This window comes from Entelurus aequoreus, linkage group LG14 (assembly GCF_033978785.1).
Source record: "Entelurus aequoreus isolate RoL-2023_Sb linkage group LG14, RoL_Eaeq_v1.1, whole genome shotgun sequence".
Lineage (NCBI taxonomy): Eukaryota > Metazoa > Chordata > Actinopteri > Syngnathiformes > Syngnathidae > Entelurus > Entelurus aequoreus.
Window position 1 is genome coordinate 13,539,834 of NC_084744.1, and position 22,598 is coordinate 13,562,431.

The 22,598-nt window shown below is 38.9% G+C and overlaps 2 protein-coding genes across 6 annotated transcripts in view; one reads left to right on the forward strand and one right to left on the reverse strand.

The window, feature by feature from the left end:
• Positions 1 to 22,598, reverse strand: part of col4a2 (collagen, type IV, alpha 2) — a 112,813-nt gene that overhangs the window by 43,607 nt on the left and 46,608 nt on the right. For all 4 annotated transcript variants that reach the window (XM_062068967.1, XM_062068968.1, XM_062068966.1 and 1 more), the window contains exon 3: positions 16,652 to 16,735. In XM_062068967.1, the coding sequence (XP_061924951.1) occupies positions 16,652 to 16,735 (84 nt within the window). The remainder of the gene's footprint in view (positions 1 to 16,651; positions 16,736 to 22,598) is intronic.
• The window catches only part of LOC133664396 (collagen alpha-1(IV) chain-like), a 151,113-nt gene that overhangs the window by 14,356 nt on the left and 114,159 nt on the right, over positions 1 to 22,598 (forward strand). For both annotated transcript variants that reach the window (XM_062068976.1, XM_062068978.1), the window contains one exon: positions 5,888 to 5,987. The gene's annotated coding sequence lies outside the window, so the exon portion shown is untranslated. The remainder of the gene's footprint in view (positions 1 to 5,887; positions 5,988 to 22,598) is intronic.

Here is a 22,598-nt window from a genome sequence, read left to right on the forward strand (position 1 = left end):
TTTTAAAAAATGTATGTTATGTTTATAAACTCAGGGAATATGTCCCTGGACACACGAGGACTTTGAATATGACCAATGTATGATCCTGTAACTACTTGGTATCGGATTGATACCCAAATTCATGGTATCATCCAAAACTAATGTAAAGTATCAAACAACAGAAGAATAAGTGATTATTACATTTTAACAGAAGTGTAGATACAACATGTTCAGAGAGAAAGTAAGCAGATATTAACAGTAAATGAACAAGTAGATTAATAATTCATTTTCTACCACTTGTCCTTAATAATCTTGACAAAATAATAGAACTGCATATGTCAGCAGCTAAATTAGGAGCCGTTGTTTGCTTACTAAATAATAAAAGACAAGTTGTCTTGTATGTTCACTACTTTATTTAAGGAAAAACTTGCAATAAGAAACATGTTTAATGTACCGTACGATTAAAAAAAATAAAAATAAAGCCAATAATGCAATTTTTTGTGGTCCCATTTATTTAGAAAAGTACTGAAAAGTACCAAAAAGTATCGAAATAATTTTGGTACCGGTACCAAAATATTGGTATCGCGACAACACTAGTCTGTACCAAATTTTGTGTGGATACAGTGATCGATACAGTAGGTTTTTTTAAAGCTTTGTAAAGAAAACACAAATTTGAAGCAATTTTCTCAAGGAATTTTAATTTTTAGCGCTACTTTAGTCATAATTTAATTTTTGCTTTTGCCTTAAAATACAAATCTGAGCATCCCAGCCGTTATTTTACTTGAATCAGAAAAGTATCATGCTAGCTAGCATAGCCAGAGACAAACAAAAGTTCAAATTTTTTTATTTCTTCGTTATTGCTTGTGGAATTTTCCTCATTTATGCACGTTACCACTTGCATGCGCCTGTCAATATGCCTTTTATTGCCATATATTAGTACTGCCTTGTTATTGACAGAGTGCATGCTGCTGATTGCAGAAACTGCAGAGAGAAAAAAAATGTATGGCATAGATATAAAGTTGTAAACATTCAAGAAAAAGGTCCAAATTGCAAAAACATATCACAATGATAGGAAAATTATTTTTTCAACCCAGCAGCAGAATTAGATTCAGGTCATTACGGTGGAGTGCACTATTTGGATGCTACCAGTAGAGGCGCTGTTGAATCAGTTGGTCTAAAGAAAGCCAACGGGAAATTACTACAGGAAGTTGAGCTGTGCAGGATTATACTGTGCAATGCCACATTGGCACGGAAACAGAAATTCAGAACACTCAGATGGACATTTTCACATTATTAAATGAAAACAATTAGTCGATTGATGGTTACATTCCGCCATTGTTCTCTAGACACTTGTGATTTAGGGCTATATAAATAAACATTGATTGATTGATTGATAGTAGAAGCACAAACCAGAGCAGTGAAGTATGCACTAAATGGAACTTTATTATACATTTACTGTATTGTTTTTTTTCCCCCCAGTGAGGTCGCACACAAATCAGGAATTGGATATCCAAACGCATTTGACCTTAAACTTTTCTCAGGCATAGAAAAAAAAAAAAATCACTCAATGCACTGTAAACAACGTCTCTGAGAAAAATGGATTTCTGCAGAGGGGAACATATTTACGAGGAGAGCTTAATTGTTTCCTCCGCGGCCAGCCGGCCCGTCCACGGAGCTTTCACAACACAACCTGATGGTGAACATATGGTGGCGCTGTGGTGACCCTGGTCACATTTATTTGGAGGACACACTTCACTGAGCGTTACGTTATCCTGACTCCTGTCTGTAAATCCTACCGTATATTCCAGCGGATGACCCATGTTGACACCTTATTGGCTGGAATTTACAACCAGAACTCCTAACCTGAACCCAAAATGTCTGGTTAAAGGCTACAAAAAGACTTTAATGCCGTATTTGGTTTGATATGAACCCTTCCCAGTCATAACATAAATACACAAAAAAACAATGTGGAGTGTTTTTGCTTCGTCTTGATCTTTGTTCTTACTATTTGTCCTTGCTGTGTTTTCTGGCTTCTGAATAAAGATACAGATGCTTCCGGAGGGCCAATGTCTGATGCCTAAGTACACACGTTTGCAGAAAAACTGGCTGCAATGTCGGACCTTGCAGTAAATCTGTCAGTATTGATGAGAATTGTAATTTGGTAAGATGTTGTACACTATTTTAGCGGCAGCTCTTGAATATATCCCGTGTCGCGTTACAGTTCTTATCATAACTGTGCATCTTGATTTATAGCACTTTTTTGTGAGGGGGGGAAAAAAGGGTCAGGAATATTTCTGCTATAACAAATAGAGCCAGTCCAATTTCATGGTTCCAGCTGCAGCTACAATATCCAAATAACACTGAGCTGTTTAATAATTGTTTTTGCTCATGTTTTCACTATAAATGGCATTTTCACTGATGCAGGATTAATGGATTACAGCAGGTGTGTCAAACCCGTTTTCATTGTGGCCCCATCACAGTTATGACTACCCTCAGAGGGCCGTTTGTAAAAGAGAATAAATATGAATATAAATGTTTTATAGCATCGTTATATATTTTGCATTGGCAAATGTTTTTTAATGATTTTTTTTTGTGAGAGATTAATGGACAAGTTGCTTTAAAATCACAAGTCAAGGTGACAAGCACATATTGAAGTACGATATTTATTTTTGCTTACCAAAAACATGTAAATACTTGGAACGTCTTGTTTCATAATCAGACACGTTTCAAAGTAATATGAAAGTATGCATGCAATATATTTTCCTGTCAAAATATGAAATAACAAATACATTTAACCAGAAAGTGCTCTATTAATTCCAGCTTTTCGCAGGCCACATAAATGACATGGTGGATCGCAGTATCCAACATTTAAGCAAGCTTTCATTTTTTAATCATACACATTTTTAAAGAGGATCTGTACTATTTTATTGTACATTGTACAGTATTATAGTATTGTCCCTTCAAAGTAAAACTGCACTTTTTGGGGGAGATATACCCATTATCCACAATCTTTAAATAAGACAAGAACACACATTTCCCTTTTCTGTGCATTCCAAGTGGTGAAAACTGCTAGCAAGAGGCAGCTAACAATGCAGGTAAGAGATATGCCATCTATTTCGCCCATAAAACCCTCTAAAAATCATCAAAAAACCTCAAACACTGTTTTATATACATGCTGTAAGTATGAATTTATTTGTAGGTAAGTTTAAAAAAATTTTTTTTTTTTTTTTTTTTAGAACACTTTATAAACACAATTGGATAATTCCCATTATCTGCATTGTTAGCCGCCTCATACTAGCAGTGTTTCACCATTCAGAACTCGCATGAAAGGGAAAAACATATGTGTTCTTCTCTCACATTGGGATTGTGAATGATGGGCAAATCCCCCCCAAAAAGTGCTGTTTTACTTTAAAGGGACAATACTTTAGAACAGTTATTCTCAAACTGTGGTGCACACGGGCTCCATCTAGTAGTGGTGCACCAAAGAATCACCTGATTAAAGTGCAGTGTTTTATTTTCCTATATTCAAACAAAGTGTTACAGTTCAAACGGTGTGTAATGTTGCAGTGGCCAAAAATATGAATTATACTTTTTAAATAAAACTTCTGCCTTGTTTTTAATGAATACTTAGGCTTAATACGTTACTGTATTTTAATGTTGGTTATTATGGTGGTACTCTGAGAGCCAAGTGTTTTCTGAGGTGATGCTTGGTGTAAAAAGTTTGAGAAACACTGCTATAAAAAAAATTACAATTGGCGACACTTTAGAGTACTCAGTGTGCAGCTTGTATAGCAGTATCAATGTACAATCAGCGGAAAATGAGTCAAAACAGTCGTTTTTATCTATATAGTGTCATGTCTGTGTTAATCATGTTTTTGTTTTGCTTGGGTTTTGGGCTCTTTTTTTAGTTCCTGGTTGCACTTCCTTGTTTGGTTTGGTTTCCATGGTCACCCATTAGTTTTCACCTGTCTTGTCACGCACCTGTTTCGAGTCACGCACCTGTTTTCACTGATCACGTCACTATTTAAATCTGTCTGTTTCTGTTGTTCGTCCTGGCGTCCTCACACTATTTCATCACTCTGCTCCATGTCTTGTCACAGTTCTTTACCAAGTAAGTTTTGTTCATTTATGCCACAGTTAGTGTTTTTGTTTTAATGTTCATAGTTTTTGTGCCCACGTGCATGTCTTTTGTTTCATAGTCAAGTTTGTATTTCCGCCTTTGTGTGCGCCTTTTGTTTGCTTCCTTTTTTTGTAGTTTATTAGTGTTAAAAAAATAAATGATGTATTTAAATTCACGCCTTGCCCGCGCCAATTTTCCTTTGCCTTCTGGGAGAACAAACCACGCCATGAACCAAGTCCTGACATATAGCTGGTAACACGAGAGTAGCAAGATCATTGTGGTGGTGGTAGTGTAATGATCAAGGGCTGCATGAATGCTGCCAGCACTGGGTGAGCTGCGGTTGATTGAGGGGAAATGGGATTTTCAGCATGTACTGAGAAAATGGAAAATGTTTGCTGAAAGTTGAGAGGCATACAGAACTTTTGTCAACTATGATACCGTCGAATGAGTCCAGGAACAAAAGAATATCAACACTATAAATAGGAATATGACCAACAGAGGGATGGTGCATGTCTGCCTGAAAAGCAATACAGTAGTCGCGTTGTTCCAGAAACGGCACCTATCATGTAAAAAATGTGAGGGTGACTCACTCTAAATTAGACACACAGCTTGGTGCACGACTCGTAGCCAAACATGGATTGGATCAGACTGGAAAATGTGGGGGGGGGAAAAAAAGATAAGGAGAATAATTTCTCTGTGGTGTGATCTTGTGATATTTATTTTATGAGTCAGAGAAAGTCTGGCGCTAAATGTCTCTGAATTCTTCTTTGTTGATCCTGCCAATGAGGCTCATCTCTTCTGAGTAGCTGTTTGATTTGATTAAACATGCTGTAAGATGCGCTAAAGGTGTGTTCGCCTGTTGTTGTTTTGTGTGTATTGACCTGCAACTTGAGCTACACAAAGTCATAGTTACTGTAATTGATCGTTTAGGATTCTGTTAATTGGTGTTGCGTTTAATGACGTTTATTGGGCGTGTCTTTAAGCAAAGGAGGCTACAGTAAATAAAGTAAACTTGGCTGCAACCAGCAGAGACGCTGTTGATTTAGTCTCAACTAGTTTGCTGTCTGAAGAAGTGAACAACATAACAGCTAAAGGAATTGAGCTACTTACAGGCAATGGCACAACTTCATCAAAGGGCAGCATTACTCTACTCCAGTGGTACCCAAACTTTTTTATATATATATTTTTTTAAACCAAGTACCACCTCAGAAAACACTTGGCTCTCTAAGTACCACTATAATGACCAACAAAATACAGTAGCGTAGTAGGCCTAAATGTTTGTTAAAAACAAGGCAGAGGTTATTTAACAAATAAATTTAACATTTGTGGCCACTGTAACATTACATACAGTTTGAACAGTCACACTGTGTTTCAATATTTAATTGATTCTTTGGCGTAGCGTACAACAGTTTGAAAACCCCTGCTCTACTCAATACAACACAAGCATGGAAAGAGGAGTTTATAATAGTTCGACAAGCTGAAATCACAGTTAATCGATACATTCATTGAGACTTTCTCCTTTAATTGATAAATGTAAGGCACATATCTCCTCATCACACCACCAACTTTTCTGTTACACTGGCTGTTTTCTTTCCTGTTTGGGTTTTTGCACAGAATGTACAGTATTAACTCAAATCAAATGTAAGACCACCCCTTTTTTTAAAGACCCAAAGACAAAATGAATCCCAAACCCATCATAAATGTTAGCTGCTGGATAGTATTTTGATGGCTTCTATTATCTTAAAATTTAGCATCATAACTCCTCTTCTGTTCTCTGCCAACTTGCAGGCGTCTGTGTCGCGGCTGCATCTCTCATGGTTACTACGTGAGTAACAGGAAGAAAAGCCCAGACTCGTTTTAGGGAGAAGTCATTAAGTGCCCCCTGCTGGTATGTATAAATCTCTTGACCTAAACGATATATAAAAAAACAACTGTTCAGACTTTTCAGTTTTCTGTCGTGTGTAAGGGACTGGAAGAAAAGCTCTGATTTGTTTAGAGAGAAGTCATCTGACGCCACTTGTTGGTTTACATCCCTAGATCTGTAGACCCCAAATTTAAAACGGACCATTTTTTTTTAGTTTACTGTCTTATATTTAGGAAGAAAAGCTTGGATTTCCTTGGAGAGAAGACATTTGACAACTTGTCTTTTATCTGGGGACAAAAATGCATTCTGGTCCATCCAATATTTTATGTAACTAGTAAAAAATATAAAAATTTAAATTTTTTTAAAGGTTTATAAAAATATTTTGTACAAATCCGCATTACATTTTTTTTTTTTTTCATTTATTTATTTCATTCATTTAAAAACCAATGCAACAACAGCATTTAGCATGAAAGAAAAGGAGCAGAAAGAAGTAAAATGTATAATATCTGCCCCAGATCAACACAAAATCATATACAGTTCCAGTTCATTTTGAGCTGTCTGATCAAATCAAATCAAATCAAATGTATTTATAAAGCACATTTACAATTTACCACAGGGGTAGCCAAAGTGCTGTACAATGGGCAGGTTAAAAATGCACAAAAACACACAATACCTTAATACAGTTGATCTACGACTCCGCAGTTGAATATTTTTGTAACATTGATAATTTGACATTCTTCTTAAACAAAAAAATTGACTCAGAAGTTTTGATTTTACATTTAAGACTGTTTCACAGACTGACTCCTTTGATTGAGACACATATTTCCTTTACAGCTGACTGAAACCTGGGTTTTGTCAAAACCTCAGTACCTTTTAGTTCATATCTGCTTTTTCTCTTGGTAAATCTATTCTGCAAATGGTATGGTAAACTTTCCATATGAGCTTTATTCATGTTTTTTAAAAGGTTATAGACTATACTAATTTATTAAATTTCAGTGTTTTTAATTGTATGAATAAAGGATTGGTTGGGTCTCTGTATCTTCCGACTATAATCGCCCTTTTTTGTAAAAGAAACATTTGATTAATGTATCTTTTGCAGGCACTTCTCCATACTTCAATACAATACAATCCATGAGTTATACAACAAAAACAATTCACTTTTATTTAGAAAATCTTTGACTTTAGACAGCACAGCTATTATTTGGGATACCTTTACTTTGACATAATCATTATGTGATTTCCATGTCAAATCTTGGTCAATCATGATACCTAGAAACGTTCTTTCAATTTCTAACCCATTAATAACTAATGACGCGTCAACGTATTTCCTTTTACTACAAAAAAAATCATAAATTTATTTTTGCTGATTTTTAAGGACAATTTATTGGCATTGAACCACATCATTTTCTGGAATTCATTTTCTACAATTTGTAGGACATCATTTATATTTTCTCCTGAATAAAATAAAGTGATGTCAGCCGTAAATAGAATGCACCTAAGTAAAAAATACAGTCACAATGTAATTTATTAAATATAAAAGAAAAAGTCAGAGGTACTCCACAAGTTATGTTACAATTTTTAGACTTTTTGTTGTTGATTTCAACAAACTGATTTCTGTTTTTAAATAGCTTGTAAGTTGTTGCTGTGCCGCACCTCTTATACCATATTTATATAATTTATGCAACAATATCTTGTGGTCCAGCACATCAAACGCTTTTAAAGATCTACAAAGTTGTTTACTAAATAGTGCTTTTTGTCTATTGCATTGGCTATTTCTGCAGTTAGTTCCATAATCGCTGTAGCAGTTGAATGATTAGGACGAAACCCGTATTGGCTGTTACTTACAATCTTTAAATTCAAAAAGAGTTTTCATACTGTGTAGTCCATGATTTTGAAGTACAGCAAAGCAGTACATGTCATGTATCTAGAGTACTTCATTTGACTCCCATTCAGTGCACCAAACCCTACTGAATTCTTTAAAGAACACGTGTCAGTTAGTGTTTTTCTAACTGGACAAAACATCTTATCCTTAAAACCCTGCACCTGTTGCTCAATAGCTGCCAATGCTGTACGTCATTCCATCTTAAATCCTTCTACTTCATAACATCACACTAGAAGAGCTCTGGTTCAATCTGTCTAATTTCAACATGGAGCTTGTCCAAATCTAACAAACTAATCCACAGTTCTAGTGACAACAACAGATTTTGAACTTCCCAGACTTCCACTTCCATTCTGCTAATTGCCATTTGTGTTCATTGCCAAACAGTTGCTAGTTCTGTTTGCCAGGCCTTGTTGGGATCAAGCTCAGGGGATCTAATTAGGCGCCAAAGGGTACACCGTCTACCTTAAATGGAGCCCATGGATGCTACAGTATGAAAGAATCCAAGAGGTGATCCAGAGTTTTAAGTTCAAGGGTTAGTCCTCATCCACAGAGAAAACAGTGCTTCCTGTTTGCTTAATAAAGCGCATTCTTGACTAACCATTTACGTCATGCCTTTGGAAGGTTCTGAATTGTTCTGGCATATTCATACACACCCGGGGGCTATAAAGTATGGCCTTTCCAAGTGGTTGTGATCCCTCAGAGGGAAGCTATCAAACAACAACAAAGGACTTCCATCCTTTTTGCTAAAAACACTCGCAAAAGTCTTTGAACCACCACATTCCAAGTCGGGCCGCTAGCCTGTCCTGGGAAATGAAATCAGAATGGAGTACCGAACAGAACAGAACAGAACAGAACAGAACAGAACAGAACAGAACAGAACAGAACAGAAAAGGCAGCCATTTTTAGCCGCTGTTGGCAAACAAACAGGCGATCTTTTTCTCACAAAAACAGAAGCCATCGGAATCGGAAAAAAAAGATCAGTGGACTGTCATTGTACTCCACTTCCTGAGAGATGTCATTTCCTGTCCCAACATCAGCTGAGGGGCAGTGTTTCCCAGGATGGAAGGGACAGATTCCCCAACATCTGCCTAACGTCTTCACTACGGTTGCCCAGACCTCATAAAGATGGCCTCAAACAGACGTCACTGTTGTCAAAGTTGCTTCGTCTGTGTAAAATCTCAAGGCACTTCTTGTTTCTGAGAGCTAAAGATCGTTAAAAAAAGACAAAACAAAAGCCAGCATTCATGGGCGAAAACGCTTTCTGGAGGAAGACACAGGTTGCCTTTTGTTCTACTTGGACTGTTCGACTCTGGGTTGACTGTAGACTGTTCTGATAACACCTCAAAAGAAGACTTGTGAGCTTTCTTATCAACCCTTCAGTTATCATTCTGCCATTTTGTGCCATTTTGTTTATTTTTTTCAAGTCATTTTGGCAATGGTGAGTATAGGTCAAATTTGCCAGAGGATATTTATTTTCAAAACATTTTAGAGATGTCATCTCTGTTCCTTACATGAATCTAAAACGACAATGCTACACACAAAACCATGTTTTTGCTCTTAAAAACAAACAATGCCCTATTCAAAACAATTGGACATGTTCGTTTTGATCCTATACATATCTTAACATTAACTAAGGCAATTCTGTGATTTGGAAAAATGGTTTCAGCACCCCCACTGCCCCGAGAGGGACAAGCGGTAGAAAATGGATGGATGAATGGATGGATGATCAATTTGGCCTTTTATACTTGTCCACCAGATGGTGCTATTTTTTCCTATTCAAAAGCATGTATCAAAATGTCCCTCTTTGTCTATTGACCTTATATAATAACGTACAGTACATGTTTAATATGTGTGTGTATGGTAATATTTTAGCTTGGTTTCCTCGATAAAAAGCAGTGAAATTAAATGCTGAATTCGATTCAAATCCCCAAAATATCATTCATATTTATTTATTCATATCTCAGGTAGTTTCTTTTGTGAATGTGAGTTTTTCTGATGCTGTCGAAAAAATAACAATACATTAAAATCTATGTTATTGGCAATCACTAACCTATCTTATTCATAATATAATTATTATTTATCCATCCATCCATCTATTTTCTACCGCTTGTCCCTTTTGGGGTCGCGGGGGGTGCTGGAGCCTCATCTTAGCTGCATTTGGGCGGTAGGCGGGGTAATTATTATTTATAATAATAATAACAATAATAACATTACATAAATATTCCTTGAAATGTATATTAAAACCCCCCACAAAAAAACTAAGGAGTTATGTTAATATCAAGTATTCAAAGTAGGGCTGTCAAAGTTAACGAGTTAACTCATGTGATTAATCCTTAAAAATATTGCATTAATCATGAACACACTAAGATTAATCAATTAGTCGGTAAGCGATCAGATCAATGCAAACGTCAATACAAGGAGACTCCGACTGGTGTGCTCGCTGGCAAATTTTACTCCAGAATACAGCCTGAAAGAATTTACTATTACCAAGTTTTGTGCAAATAAAAGACATGCTTTCAAGAATTTCCTGGATGACATTCTGACAATAAAATTGCATTTGTGTGCAAATATCGGGGTCTCTTCCCAGGCAAATTTCAATTATGCAAGGGAGTAATCAACTGTGATGAATCCAAATTGCAAAATTTGGATTAACCTGGTGACAAAAATTGACGGCCCTAATTTAAAGGTTTATCAACACCAAAAATAAACTATTACGTAGTATTTCAGTGTGACGCCAGTGGATTATCCATATATGGTATACATTTTCCCAAAGGGCTTTGCGTGAGTCCTTCATTCGCGCTGTAGTCAATAAGCTCCTTCTTTTTCGCTTTCCTCTTGTTGTGGGGCAGACTGGCTCGTACATGGACATGTATCCTATGCTGTTGCCATTTCTAATAAAAACTAGTATCGTATAGTTTGAACTTAATCCGTCAGTAGACTCTCTATGGAAGCGCTAAAAACTATAACAACGATGACGGGGAGAAGACGCTGTTGAAATGGAGCTATGTAAATAAGACCACCCACAAAACGACACATCCTGAAGAAACGGTCAGAAAGTGGCTTGAAAATGGTCTGCAAAACATCAAAACAACAACATTTTGACCAAAGAAACACTATTACATGTTAAGTAGACCAGTGTTTTTCAACCTTCTTTGAGGCAAGGCACATTTTTTTCATAAAAAAATAAGGAGGCACAGCACCAGCAGAAAACGTTAAAACATTAAACTCCACCAGGTCGTCGTTCCTTATTTTGAGTTCGTTCGTGTTTTCCTGTGTCTAGTGCTTTAGATCTTGCCTTGCGCTGTTATTTTGGTGGCCCTTCCTGTTTTGTTGGTGTTTTCCTGTAGCAGTTTCATGTCTTCTTTTGAGTGCTATTCCCCGCACCTGCTTTGTGTTAGCAAGCAAGGCTATTTAAGTTGTTGCTATCCTTCTTTGTGTGGACATTGTTGATTGTCATGTCAAGTTTTTGCTGTCGTCCAGCATTTTGTTTGTTTACTTTGTAGCCAGTTCAGTTTTACTTTCATTTTGCATAGCCATTGCGTTTTCCTTTCCCTTTTGTTCATTTTTGGTTTAAGCATTACATACCTTTTTACCTGCACGCTGCCTCCTGCTGTGGTCTGCATATTGGGATCACAACAAACCATCCTCGTCTCACCTGACACATTCCGACTTTTACAAAGCAATTAACTGCCTACTGCCACCTACTGACATGGAGTATTACGTGGTTACCCTGCCGAGTTCTACACAGTACAGACACTAAGCAACGGCACATTATTTGCAGATTATAATTACTGATTTGCAAAAAATATTTTTTGGACCAATTAGGTGAAGTTGCATAATTTCCCACGGCACACCAGACAGTATCTCACGGCACACTAGTGTGCCGCGGCACAGTGGTTGAAAAACACTGAAGTAGACCACAAGGAAGTGTTTTAAATGTATAAAAAAAACTATACACCCTTTAATGTGGGGAAGTTTAACAGACTTCTTAAAGGTTTAAAGAAAACAACTCCACGTTTAGGTGTTCACAACACAATCATTAATGATAGAGGAATGATTTATGGAGGAGATGTTTTTCAGCATTCCTCCAAAGATGATCTCTGCCAGGGGAGTGGGTGGTAAGGCTTGGGCTGCAGCAAAAGATTTACGAGGCGAGAGTATTCGGTTCCCACTAAGGCCCTCTTTGTATCACTCTTAGTCACTGTTAGTACATGGTAGGATAGTGTATCTACAAGCCACCATTTAGCCTCTTAACGAGCGCCATCCAACAACACCACAGCTGAGTTCAGACTCGGCCAAATCAGGCAGCTGTTAACCGCCATAGATCTCCTTTGGGGGAGAGAGAGATTTTGGAGGGAAGGAGAAATAAAATGACCATCAACACATCTGTGAGGAAACATCTTGTTTTCCGTCGTACTTGTTGAACATGTTTTTGTTATTTGTACACTGCTGACTGCAGAAAAAATATTATTCACTGCGATTGATCGGACAAACACACGTTCCTAATTTAACAGTTTTGTAGTCAAAACGACACATCCTAAGTGTGAATCTTTTCTCGCGCTTGGCACGTCGTTATCACATGTTTTCTGCATGATGGAAATCCTTTTGATGCGGGTAGCGAGTCGGCTAGCGAGCGAGCGTGAGGAGGATGAGGAAGATAAAGCTATCTGTTGACCCTCTGGTCGCACATTGCTCAGATGTGGAATGTGGAACTTCCTCCCTGTCCGTGCCTTCGCCTTTTTATGGGCTTTTCCTGTATCCTCCTCGGTGAGCATGCTGGGGTCAAAGGCCAGTGCTACTGTAAAGTCGCTCTTGTAAAGTGGTCGGCGTAGCTAACTTCACTGTGGTTTATTAAGACTGCTACCTACAAGGTAGCTTTTAATGGGAGTCTCAGTCTGGGTAGAAGCATCTTTGGTTCCCATAACAACGCAACAACCTGTATGATAATGTTCCCATATTATACTATTTTTCAACTGTCAGTTACATCAGTTAATATGAAGTATGCTTTCCAACACGCCATTAAAGTTAAAGTACTACTGATTGTCACGCACACACTAGGTGTGGTGAAATTATCCTCTGCATTTGACCCATCCCCTTGTTCCACAACCCTGGGAGGGGAGGGGAGCAGTGAGTAGCAGCGGTGACCGCGTTCAAGAATCATTTTGGTGATTTAACCCCCGATTCCAAACCTTGATGCTGAGTGCCAAACAGGGAGGTAATGGGTCCCGTTTTTATAGTCTTTGGTATGACTCGGCCGGGGTTTGAACTCACAACCTACCGATCTCAGGGCAAACACTCTAACCACAAGGCCACTGAGCAAGCTGTGTCTGTAGATTTACGTAAAATATTGGTAACACTTTAGTATGGGGAACACATATTCACCATTAATTAGTTGCTTATTAACATGCAAATTAGTAACATATTGGCTCTTAATTAGTAATTATTAAGTACTTATTAATGCCTTATTCTGCATGGCCTGATTATACAACCAGTAAGCCATTAACTAAGAGTCTTCCCTCAAGAACCTCAGAATTATTGCTTATTAGTAACCCTAACCCTAACCCTTACATGTTCCTCTAGTGTCCAAATAACTCTAAATTAAGTCTTTGTAACTTTAATAAGCAACTAATTAATGCCGAATATGTTCCCCATACTAAAGTGTTACCAAAAATATTTTGTGTGTCTGTAGCTTTAATGCTAATGAGCTGTGTTTGTCTCTAAGAAGCGCCACTTTTTACAAACACACTGTAACTCTGCCCTTGTCCAACGTAAAAGATGCCATATACCCAGGTCCATCAGCCACCGTGCGTAGGGCCCTACGATCCGTGGGAGGCCCATTTTGCGTGAAGAGCGCATGTAAAATGTCAATTAATAATTGACACTGCGCTTAATATGACGTTTTACCCCAATCATATTCTTAGCCCCTTCCTGCTCGGTCCCTGATAAGAATACAATGGCAAATTTCCTCGGACTTTCTCCCTGTCCCCCGTGGCGCGCAGCATTAGTGCTGGTCTTGAAAGGCAGGAGTACTGGGTTCGGTGTTGTGTCGGAGGTTTGCAAATTTATGTTTTAATTATGTTAAATGTATTCTGCACAAAAATGTTTAGTACTAAACATGCATAAAATTAAATTAAATTATACAGCGACCCCCCGCAACCCCAAAAGGGACAAGCGGTAGAAAATGGATGGATGGATGGATATTAAAACACGTTAAAATAAAAAAGTGTGATAATATTTTGTAAATTACGCAACTTTGAGGAGGAGGACTGGAGGACACAAACACTAGCCACACTAGCATAACTACAGTATGTTAGCAATACTGTGCTAACATTACACTCTTATTTTAACATCATTGTAGTTTAGCCTGTTCACAGAATCCTCCCCACATCTGCAGCTAACTAACAGCCAGCCGGCAGAGCTTGTATTTTAAGATGTGTAGCAAAGCCTGCTTTTTCTTAAACAAATTGGTGGGAGTATAATTGGGGCATGATCATTTAGATAGGGCTCAGGGGTGGTATTGTATCCATGAGAAAGGAGTGAAATTCAAAAGCGACCTAGTGCTTCTCTTAAAAGTGGAGCAAACAATGAGCAAGATGATGAGATTATTTCTCATATTTGATACTCATAAACAGGCTTTAGTGACGCATATTACTGCTAAAAAATATTTTTTGCAAAAAAGGGACCTATAAGTGCAGACACTTATACGTTCTTAACTGGTTCTATAGGCAGCACTTTCTTCTCACTTTGCAGAACAGATGGAAAGCCTCTCACATGTGGCCAATAGTAGGCGTTGCTTGTCCCATTTTCGAACGTTACAGAACTCTAGGGATGAGAAAGTCACGTACTGTACCGATATGGCCAGCACGTGTTTTCGAGAAGGGCTGCCTGTCGTCATTCATTGAGAGATGAATATCCCAGCATGTTTAGTCTATGTCTGACTCTATGGGTTCAGGTTCCCCACACTTGTCTCCGTCTTTCATTTCTTTGCTTAGTGGCTCTCCCACACACTACACACCACTTCCCCAACTGACCTTCTGCATTTACCGTGATTAATGATGTGAATTCCATCACATTAGCTGCAAGAAAGTGCTGTGTGTCTAAGTCCTGGGTCTTCTGTATGACTCAAAGTCATCGTTTGTGATCAGGGACGTGTGTCGTTTATATTTTACCAAGACTAGCACCAAATCGATACTTAAAAAAACAATGCCGGTGCTTAAAGGCTGAAATATGATCTTGCGTCACGTATCTCATTGACTTTGTGATGAAGAAGTCTGTCACCGGGGAAAACTTTGGCATCAAGTGGGGAGGGGGCAGATTAACCGACCTAGACTTTGCAAATGACCTGGCTCTGGTTAGCAACACTCAGCGTGCACTCCAAGAGATGACCAACAATCTCCATGAAAAGTCGGACTACGGATAAGCCAAGAAAAGACCAAGGCCGCTGCCGTTGGACAAATACAAAACTTTCCACCACTCACTATAGACGAACGTGACATAGAGTACGTTGACGACTTCACCTATCTTGGGAGTAACATCTCAAGTACAGGAGACATGGAGAAAGACGTCAATAACAGAATTGGCAAAGCTGCATGAGTGTTCCAACGGCTCCGAAACATCTGGTCGTCCAAAGCCATCACAACAGCCATCAAGCTACGCCTCTACATGTCAGTGGTCATACCGACAGCAACCTACGACTGTGAGACGTGGATGAAGACAGCCAGTATCACCAACAAGCTGGATGTCTTCCACCGACGATGCCTCAGATCCATCCTGAAGATCTCCTGGAGAGACCACATCTCCAACAAGGAGGTGATGAGAAGGGCAGGTATAGCAGCACTGTTTGACATTGTATTTGAAAGGAGAAGGAGAATGATGGGGCACATACTCCGACTGCCAAGAGAGACCGGCAAGTGTGGCAATGGACTGGATGCTAGAAGGTGGAATAAGGAAGAGAGGGAGGCCGAAGAAGACGTGGAGACAGACAGCCAAGTAAGACCCAAGGGAGACGGGTGTCAGCTGGCACAGAGCAAGAAGAGCCGCCAGAGACTGGAGGAAATGGAGGAAACTCGTTGCCCAATGTTCCATTAGGAACGGGAGGAACTAAGTCTAAGTCACGTATCTTGTTTGACTGACACCGACTGGCTCCTACCCCTCCGAAGTCTGTCCATAAGTACATAATCCGGGGTTGTACTTCCTGAGACAATCTGAGCCTGCATTCATTTAGCACCAAAATAAGGCACCTTTTTTTGGTCTGGTTGCTACCATTTACATCGACACTGGTGCCATTATGGAACTGGGTTTCTAGTTGTGAAGCTTGAAGAATAGACAGAATGTAGAAAATAGTGTCTAGATCAGGGCTATTCATCCATGGGGCCAAATCCGGCCCAGGGATGACACCAGACCGGCCCGAGAATTCAGTTTAAAAACTTGGAAAAGACAGCAGATTTCTGAAAACACTATATATCTGTTATTTAGATAATCTTTGACTAGTTTTTTTGCAATAGGTCTATAAAAACAGCATTTTCTCAGCAATATACAAAATAGGAATACTAGTGATGAGAGAAATCTATCCCCCTGGTTCCTGGTCCCTGATAATGTGGCCGCCAAAACAATTAAGTTCAATAGGCCTGGTCTGAAATGTGAAACAGTTGCTATCTAAACACCCATTAGGCAGAGGTGTCGTAATATTGCACCTTTACCAACGACTTCAGACCGAATGCTGCGTGATCGTAACCTTATTTGGTAATTCCAGTGTGATGACCGAGAGGTTTATTTATGAAGATATTTAGAACAGTAAGAAACTCACCCTGGCACCTTTCTCTGGGAAACATTTGCAGCCACCACTGCTGCAGTCTCTTCCTCCACATGGACCGCTGTGCTTCTTTCCACCCTGGAGACAGAAACATACAACATGTAGCTATTACTCGGCGGGGTAATACATACCAAAACACACAAGGAAACTGGGTCATATGATAGCGCCCTTTTACACAACCAGCTTGGATTTAGCCGACATTTTTCTGGGTTGCTGTTAAAGATAGTACAAAAGATCAATCCGGAATCAAGCTTGTGTACAAAGGAATGCCATAGTTCCAGGACTAGGGTATAAAGGTTGTTAAAAGTAGGGACGTCATGGTTAGGCCTGGGCTGATTCAGCAACCGTTCTTAAGTACAAATTTTGTTCTTAGGCCCACTTACGAAGTTTTTAAGGAGATTTTTGTATTCACCAATGTTTTCTTAGCTGGGATTTGTTCGTAGGTAAGAACAAAATCTACAAGTGCTCCAGAGCACTCTTAGGGTGGCCGATTTGTTCTTAAGTGTGAAAAGTTCCCTTACTTCTATTGTCTAATGTTCTAATATCATATATATATATACTGTATATATATACGACAGACAGACAGACATATAGCAAAATTAGCAATATATAGACATTTCAAAATACCGTACACACACACACACACACACACACACACACACACACACACACACACACACACACACACACACACACACACACACACACACACACACACACACACACACACACACACACACACACAATCATCAATTACCGGGGTGTTGATTTAGTGATTGGTGACTCTTTAAAAGACCAACAGGCCTCACACCCTGTTGCAACTCAATTCACACAAGGACAATGCTTTTGCTGCTACTGCAAGATGCCACATATTGTGCCCTGGGGAGGGAGTGCATATTTCACAATCATGTAGACCCATTTGCCCGAAGTGACCAATATTTATTTGAACGCTTTAGGCTACCTCAGCAGTCCCCCCTTTCTTAAACTTACGTTTTGACATTATATATTTCCCCCGCAGGATAAATCAAATTTCTCTTCTGTAATCTGTTTGTGTTTTCTCCGTGTGTTTGATGTTTGGCTTTTCCGCCGGAATTGTGCCCTTATATGGGGAATTGAGGGCGTTTACCTATGCAAATTACGGAATGAAGGGTGTTTACATATGCATATTGGGTATTGATAGACATGCACGCGCTAACCATTTGGCGTTCAGCAACTTAAGAACAGCAGGTGGGAACAATTTGGCCGTTTAAGAACACATCATGAATTTGAATGGACTCCTCTTTGGAAATCACTTAGGAAGAAAGATAAGAGGAAAAGTTGGGAACTTATTGCTGAATGGGGCCCATTGTACCCCAAATTTTTGCTGATAAACAATACTTTTGTCAGCATTAAGTTAAGCACAAAATAATATAATTAGAGGTGGGAATCTTTGGGCATCTCACAATTTGATTACGATTAGGAATGTCCCGATCTGATGTTGATATGGGATGTTGATATCCACCAAAAACTGTGTATCGCAGGTGTGTCAAACTCGTTTTTTTTATTAAAAGGCCACATCGCAATAAGCACTGCCCTCAGAGGGTCGCATGTAACAGTGAATATGAATATAAATATACTGTAGAATAGCCTTGTTACACAATTTGCAAAGTAAAGTGTTTTTCATTATAATTAGATTGATGGATAACTTGCTTTGCTTGTTGCAGAATCGGAAAATATTAAAATGAACAATATATACAATTGGATGCATCACATCTTTCTGTCAAAATTTAAACAATAATACATGCATTTTGTCAGAAAGAGCTTTATTATTCTCAGCCTATTTTTTTTTTGCGGGTCACACAAATTACATGGCAAACCACAAAACAAATACGACATAGAATGACGTGGCAGGCCTCATGAATTAAAATGTGGCATATCACTTAAAAGGACACGGCAGGTCAATTTAAATGATACGGCAGGCTACTTTAAAAGATGCGGCAGGCCACTTTAAATGATACGGCCCACATAAAATAAAGCGGCAGTACCACATAAAGTAACGTGGCGGACCACATTAAATGACTTGGCAGGGCCAGATTGGAATTTATCGGCATGCATCAAAAGTGTCAGATACGACTGACAAGAAGGTTCACTTTGTTCATTTAGTTCTACTATTAAATAAACACACTCAGGTGCTGAGGGCGATGCACAGAGTGAACCCTCTTGCACCCTGTTTGAAAGGGAGAGAAAAAGAAAACAAAGACACACGTACAAGGCCAGCTCATTGTCATTTATCATTTGGTTAATTGATTTATTGACTATTGGCCCAGTCTTAGTAACGACACATGTAATCGTAAATGGATATTTCGGTATCAAACAATTGGATTGGTACGGAGTAAATGTCGGGGAAATAACCAATTTTTAGATACACCGCAATTTGGACATGGGCAATTGTAAAATCGATTAGTAAACATCAATAATCGATTATTTATTTATTGTAAATAAAGTAATGCAGACAGTTCTAAAATTTGGCTGACCACAGCGAGCCACCTCCCCAAGAAATCCGACCAGCTCCTTGATTTTGGAGCACTTATGTTCCAGTTTTGCACACACTTTCATTAATTTAATAAATGTAATGGGAACTATTTAAGCTGTTTCTTATTACAAATGCACTGTTTTTAAAAGTTGCAAGTGATAAATGCTTATTTAGTAATGGAAAAGAAATGTAAAACTGCATCAAAGTACATAAATTCTAGATGCACCAATAATCGATTTTTAATTGAATCATAGCTCCTGAATCGTAATCGTATCATGAGGTTCCCAAAGATGTCCATGTCTAGTGTAGAAGTTTTCTAACACAGAACAATTTGAGTGACAAATTTAGCGGCAATCATGGCTTGCAAACCTTTTAAATTATTCAGTATTATTTGAAAATGTTATTCTTTGGGAGAATTAACCTGCTAGCAGTTTGCATTATTTAACGTTTTGATTTAAAAACCATTAAAGCTGTTTGCTTTAATGGGGCGGTATAGCTCGGTTGGTAGAGCGGCCGTGCCAGCAACTTGAGGGTTCCAGGTTTGATCCCCGCTTCAGCCATCCTAGTCACTGCCGTTATGTCCTTGGGCAAGACGCTTTACCCACCTGCTCCCAGTGCCACCCACACTGGTTTAAATGTAACTTAGATATTGGGTTTCACTATGTAAAGCGCTTTGAGTCACTAGAGAAAAGCGCTGTATAAATATAATTCACTTCACTTCACTTTGCTCAAAAGCTAAGCAGTTTTATATTTTGCATTTTGTTCTGAAATGAACCGAACTGTGACCTTAAAACTGAGGTACGTTCTGAACGGTGACTCTCGCGTACTGTTCCACCCCTAGTGGTTTGTGAACATGGCTGCTGTTTATAGCTGCAGTGTAGACGGTCAGTGAGTCATAGTGGTCATGCAGACATGACAGACGACCATGCGTCTTTGATAAAGACAGTCCGGTCCGCCTTGTCGCGGACAAAACCACCCACTGTCACTGTCACAGTGTGTCCTTGATGGCGCCGTGTGAGGCCGTCAAGTGGAGCATGTCCCCATCGTATAAAGCAGAGGTCAAAGGCGCTAGTTTAGAATGTTGAAGACGTGACGACGACAAGATCGGCGCTTGTTCCCAAGTGGAGCCAAGTGCCTTTGTATATTTTGTCGGGACTACATGAGAGGCAGCAGAGGCAAAACGAAGTAGGGTCTTGATCGAATTAAAGGCACTAAAACTTAGGGGTCCACAAAAAAAAAGTATTCACATCCGGAACGCAATTCTTTTTTTTATCTGTCCATCCATCCATTTAGTACCACTTGTCCCTCTGCCAATTCTAAATAATTTTTTTATTTTCAAAAATCTATTCTAAAAAAATCTATTTTTTTTATAAGAATACATTTTTTACATATATTTTTTAGACCATCACCATGCAACCAGAATGAGATTTCCTAACCGGTAATCTGTTTTGAAAAAGTTCCATTACAATGATTATCCAAAATAATACATTGCGAGAATCGGTTGGAATCAAGAATCGTGTTGAATTGAGAATCGATTCCGAATCGAATCGTCAAAGGGGAATTGGCGAATCGTTTGGTGCCCAAAGATTTTACACTCCAACTAGAACTTGGTTTGTCTTCATTTGAACTGATCTGATGGTTTGGGCCTAGTCCCAGGTCACTGAACTTTCTCCATTAGTAAAACAACATCATAATCCACTTAGGGAATGAAGAAAATTCACTTTGTACGTGGTGAATGAGCTGAAAGTTCCCCTGACAGTTGCAAGTCCATCCTATCTCTGCATGTCCCACGTCCTCCACCTACAAGCTCATACCACAGGGCGCCAGATGTCCCCCATCTCTTGTTAAAAGTGGCCCATTTGTGCCCACGGTGGTGGCTCAAGAATCAGAATAATTCCCCCTCGTCACTTGGAGAGCATCACTGCTGACAAAGGACCACATTGAGACCCGCTTCACACACAAAGCCCTTCTTTTACCAGGGAATCCTCACGCTTTAGTGGTCCCCTATCTTTTCAACAAAAAGACCCTCTTCGTTGCCCATATGGAATCTACAAGACTGCATTTCTGTGTTAACTATCTGAGGGTTCCTTTTAAAGTGTTATTTGCTTTCATCTCTACCACACATGATGCTGGTAGTCCATACCATCTTTACGGACTGTATAGTCCGAATGTTCAGCACATTTGCAGACCGATAAAGATGCAAACATCCTATTCCGAAAGTTGACTAAAGACAGGAAATCACCTCACCCCAATGAGGATGCAGGACTGTCCCTGCAGGACTATTTTCCCACCTTGGGACGACAAAATCAAACAATAGACTACGTCATCCTAATGGAGAGCAATGCACCGTCAGTTCTCAAAAATAGCAGATGACTTGACGCAGATGACTTGACCCAGCTGACGACAAACAAAAGCAGTATCCTGTTTTCTTCATGCTGAAAAACCTGAACCGAATTGTACTGCTTTGTGGAAACGAGGCTAAAGATGCAAAACATCAATTTTGATGCATATTTTTCAAACTCCGGACTGTAATAAACTTGAATGCGTGTTCGATTTGGGGTATCTGCTGATGTTTTGTAAATGACAGATGTGGCGCCCCCTCTGGGTTGTGAACATTGTGTCATAGAGGTATCATCAAAGTTTTATAACGTTCAATTACTTTTGGCCAATTAGTTGCTAAGTCCTGCCCATGCCCCGGCAGATCACATTTTGCTTGATGTTTTTAACCAGTTTTGCTAAACGTTTTTTTTTTTTACACAAAATGTGCTCATCGATCCCCGAAAGGTGTGTAAACATTTTTGTAGCAATTCCTCAAAAGACAGTGGGTGTTTTGTGGATCAGCATTAAGCTGTGCAAATGCAATTTTCTCAGGATTTTTTTCAGTTTTACACTATTTTAGTCACAATGGAAGGGTTACACTTGCCCTGAAATAAAAATGGAAGCATCCTAGCCAGTAAGTCGCATAGCTAGAGACAAACAAAAAATACCTTCTTAATAATTTCTTCATTATTGCTGGCATAATTTTCATATTTGCTTGATGTTTTTTAACCAGTCTTGCTCAAATTTGATAGAAATTTGCTTGTGAGTTGCCTACAGATGTGTACCAAGTTTCCTGGGAACTGCTCTTTTTTTGGAGTTTTAATTCACAATCTCTAAGTGACAAGAACACAAATGTCTTTCTTTTTTATATGCATTCCAATTTGTAAAATATGGCACGTACGAGGTGGCTAACAATGAAGCAACAATGGGAGTCATCTATTGCGCTCATAAAGCGTTCTAAAAACCGCCAACAATACTCCATTTACGTGCCGTGACTTGCATATTGACCAAGTATTAGCGGTATTGTTATTATAAGCACTAACAATGAGGAACTACTTTTAGCAGCGCTATGATCAAAGAGCGGTGAGTATCCTGTGCAACTTTTGACAT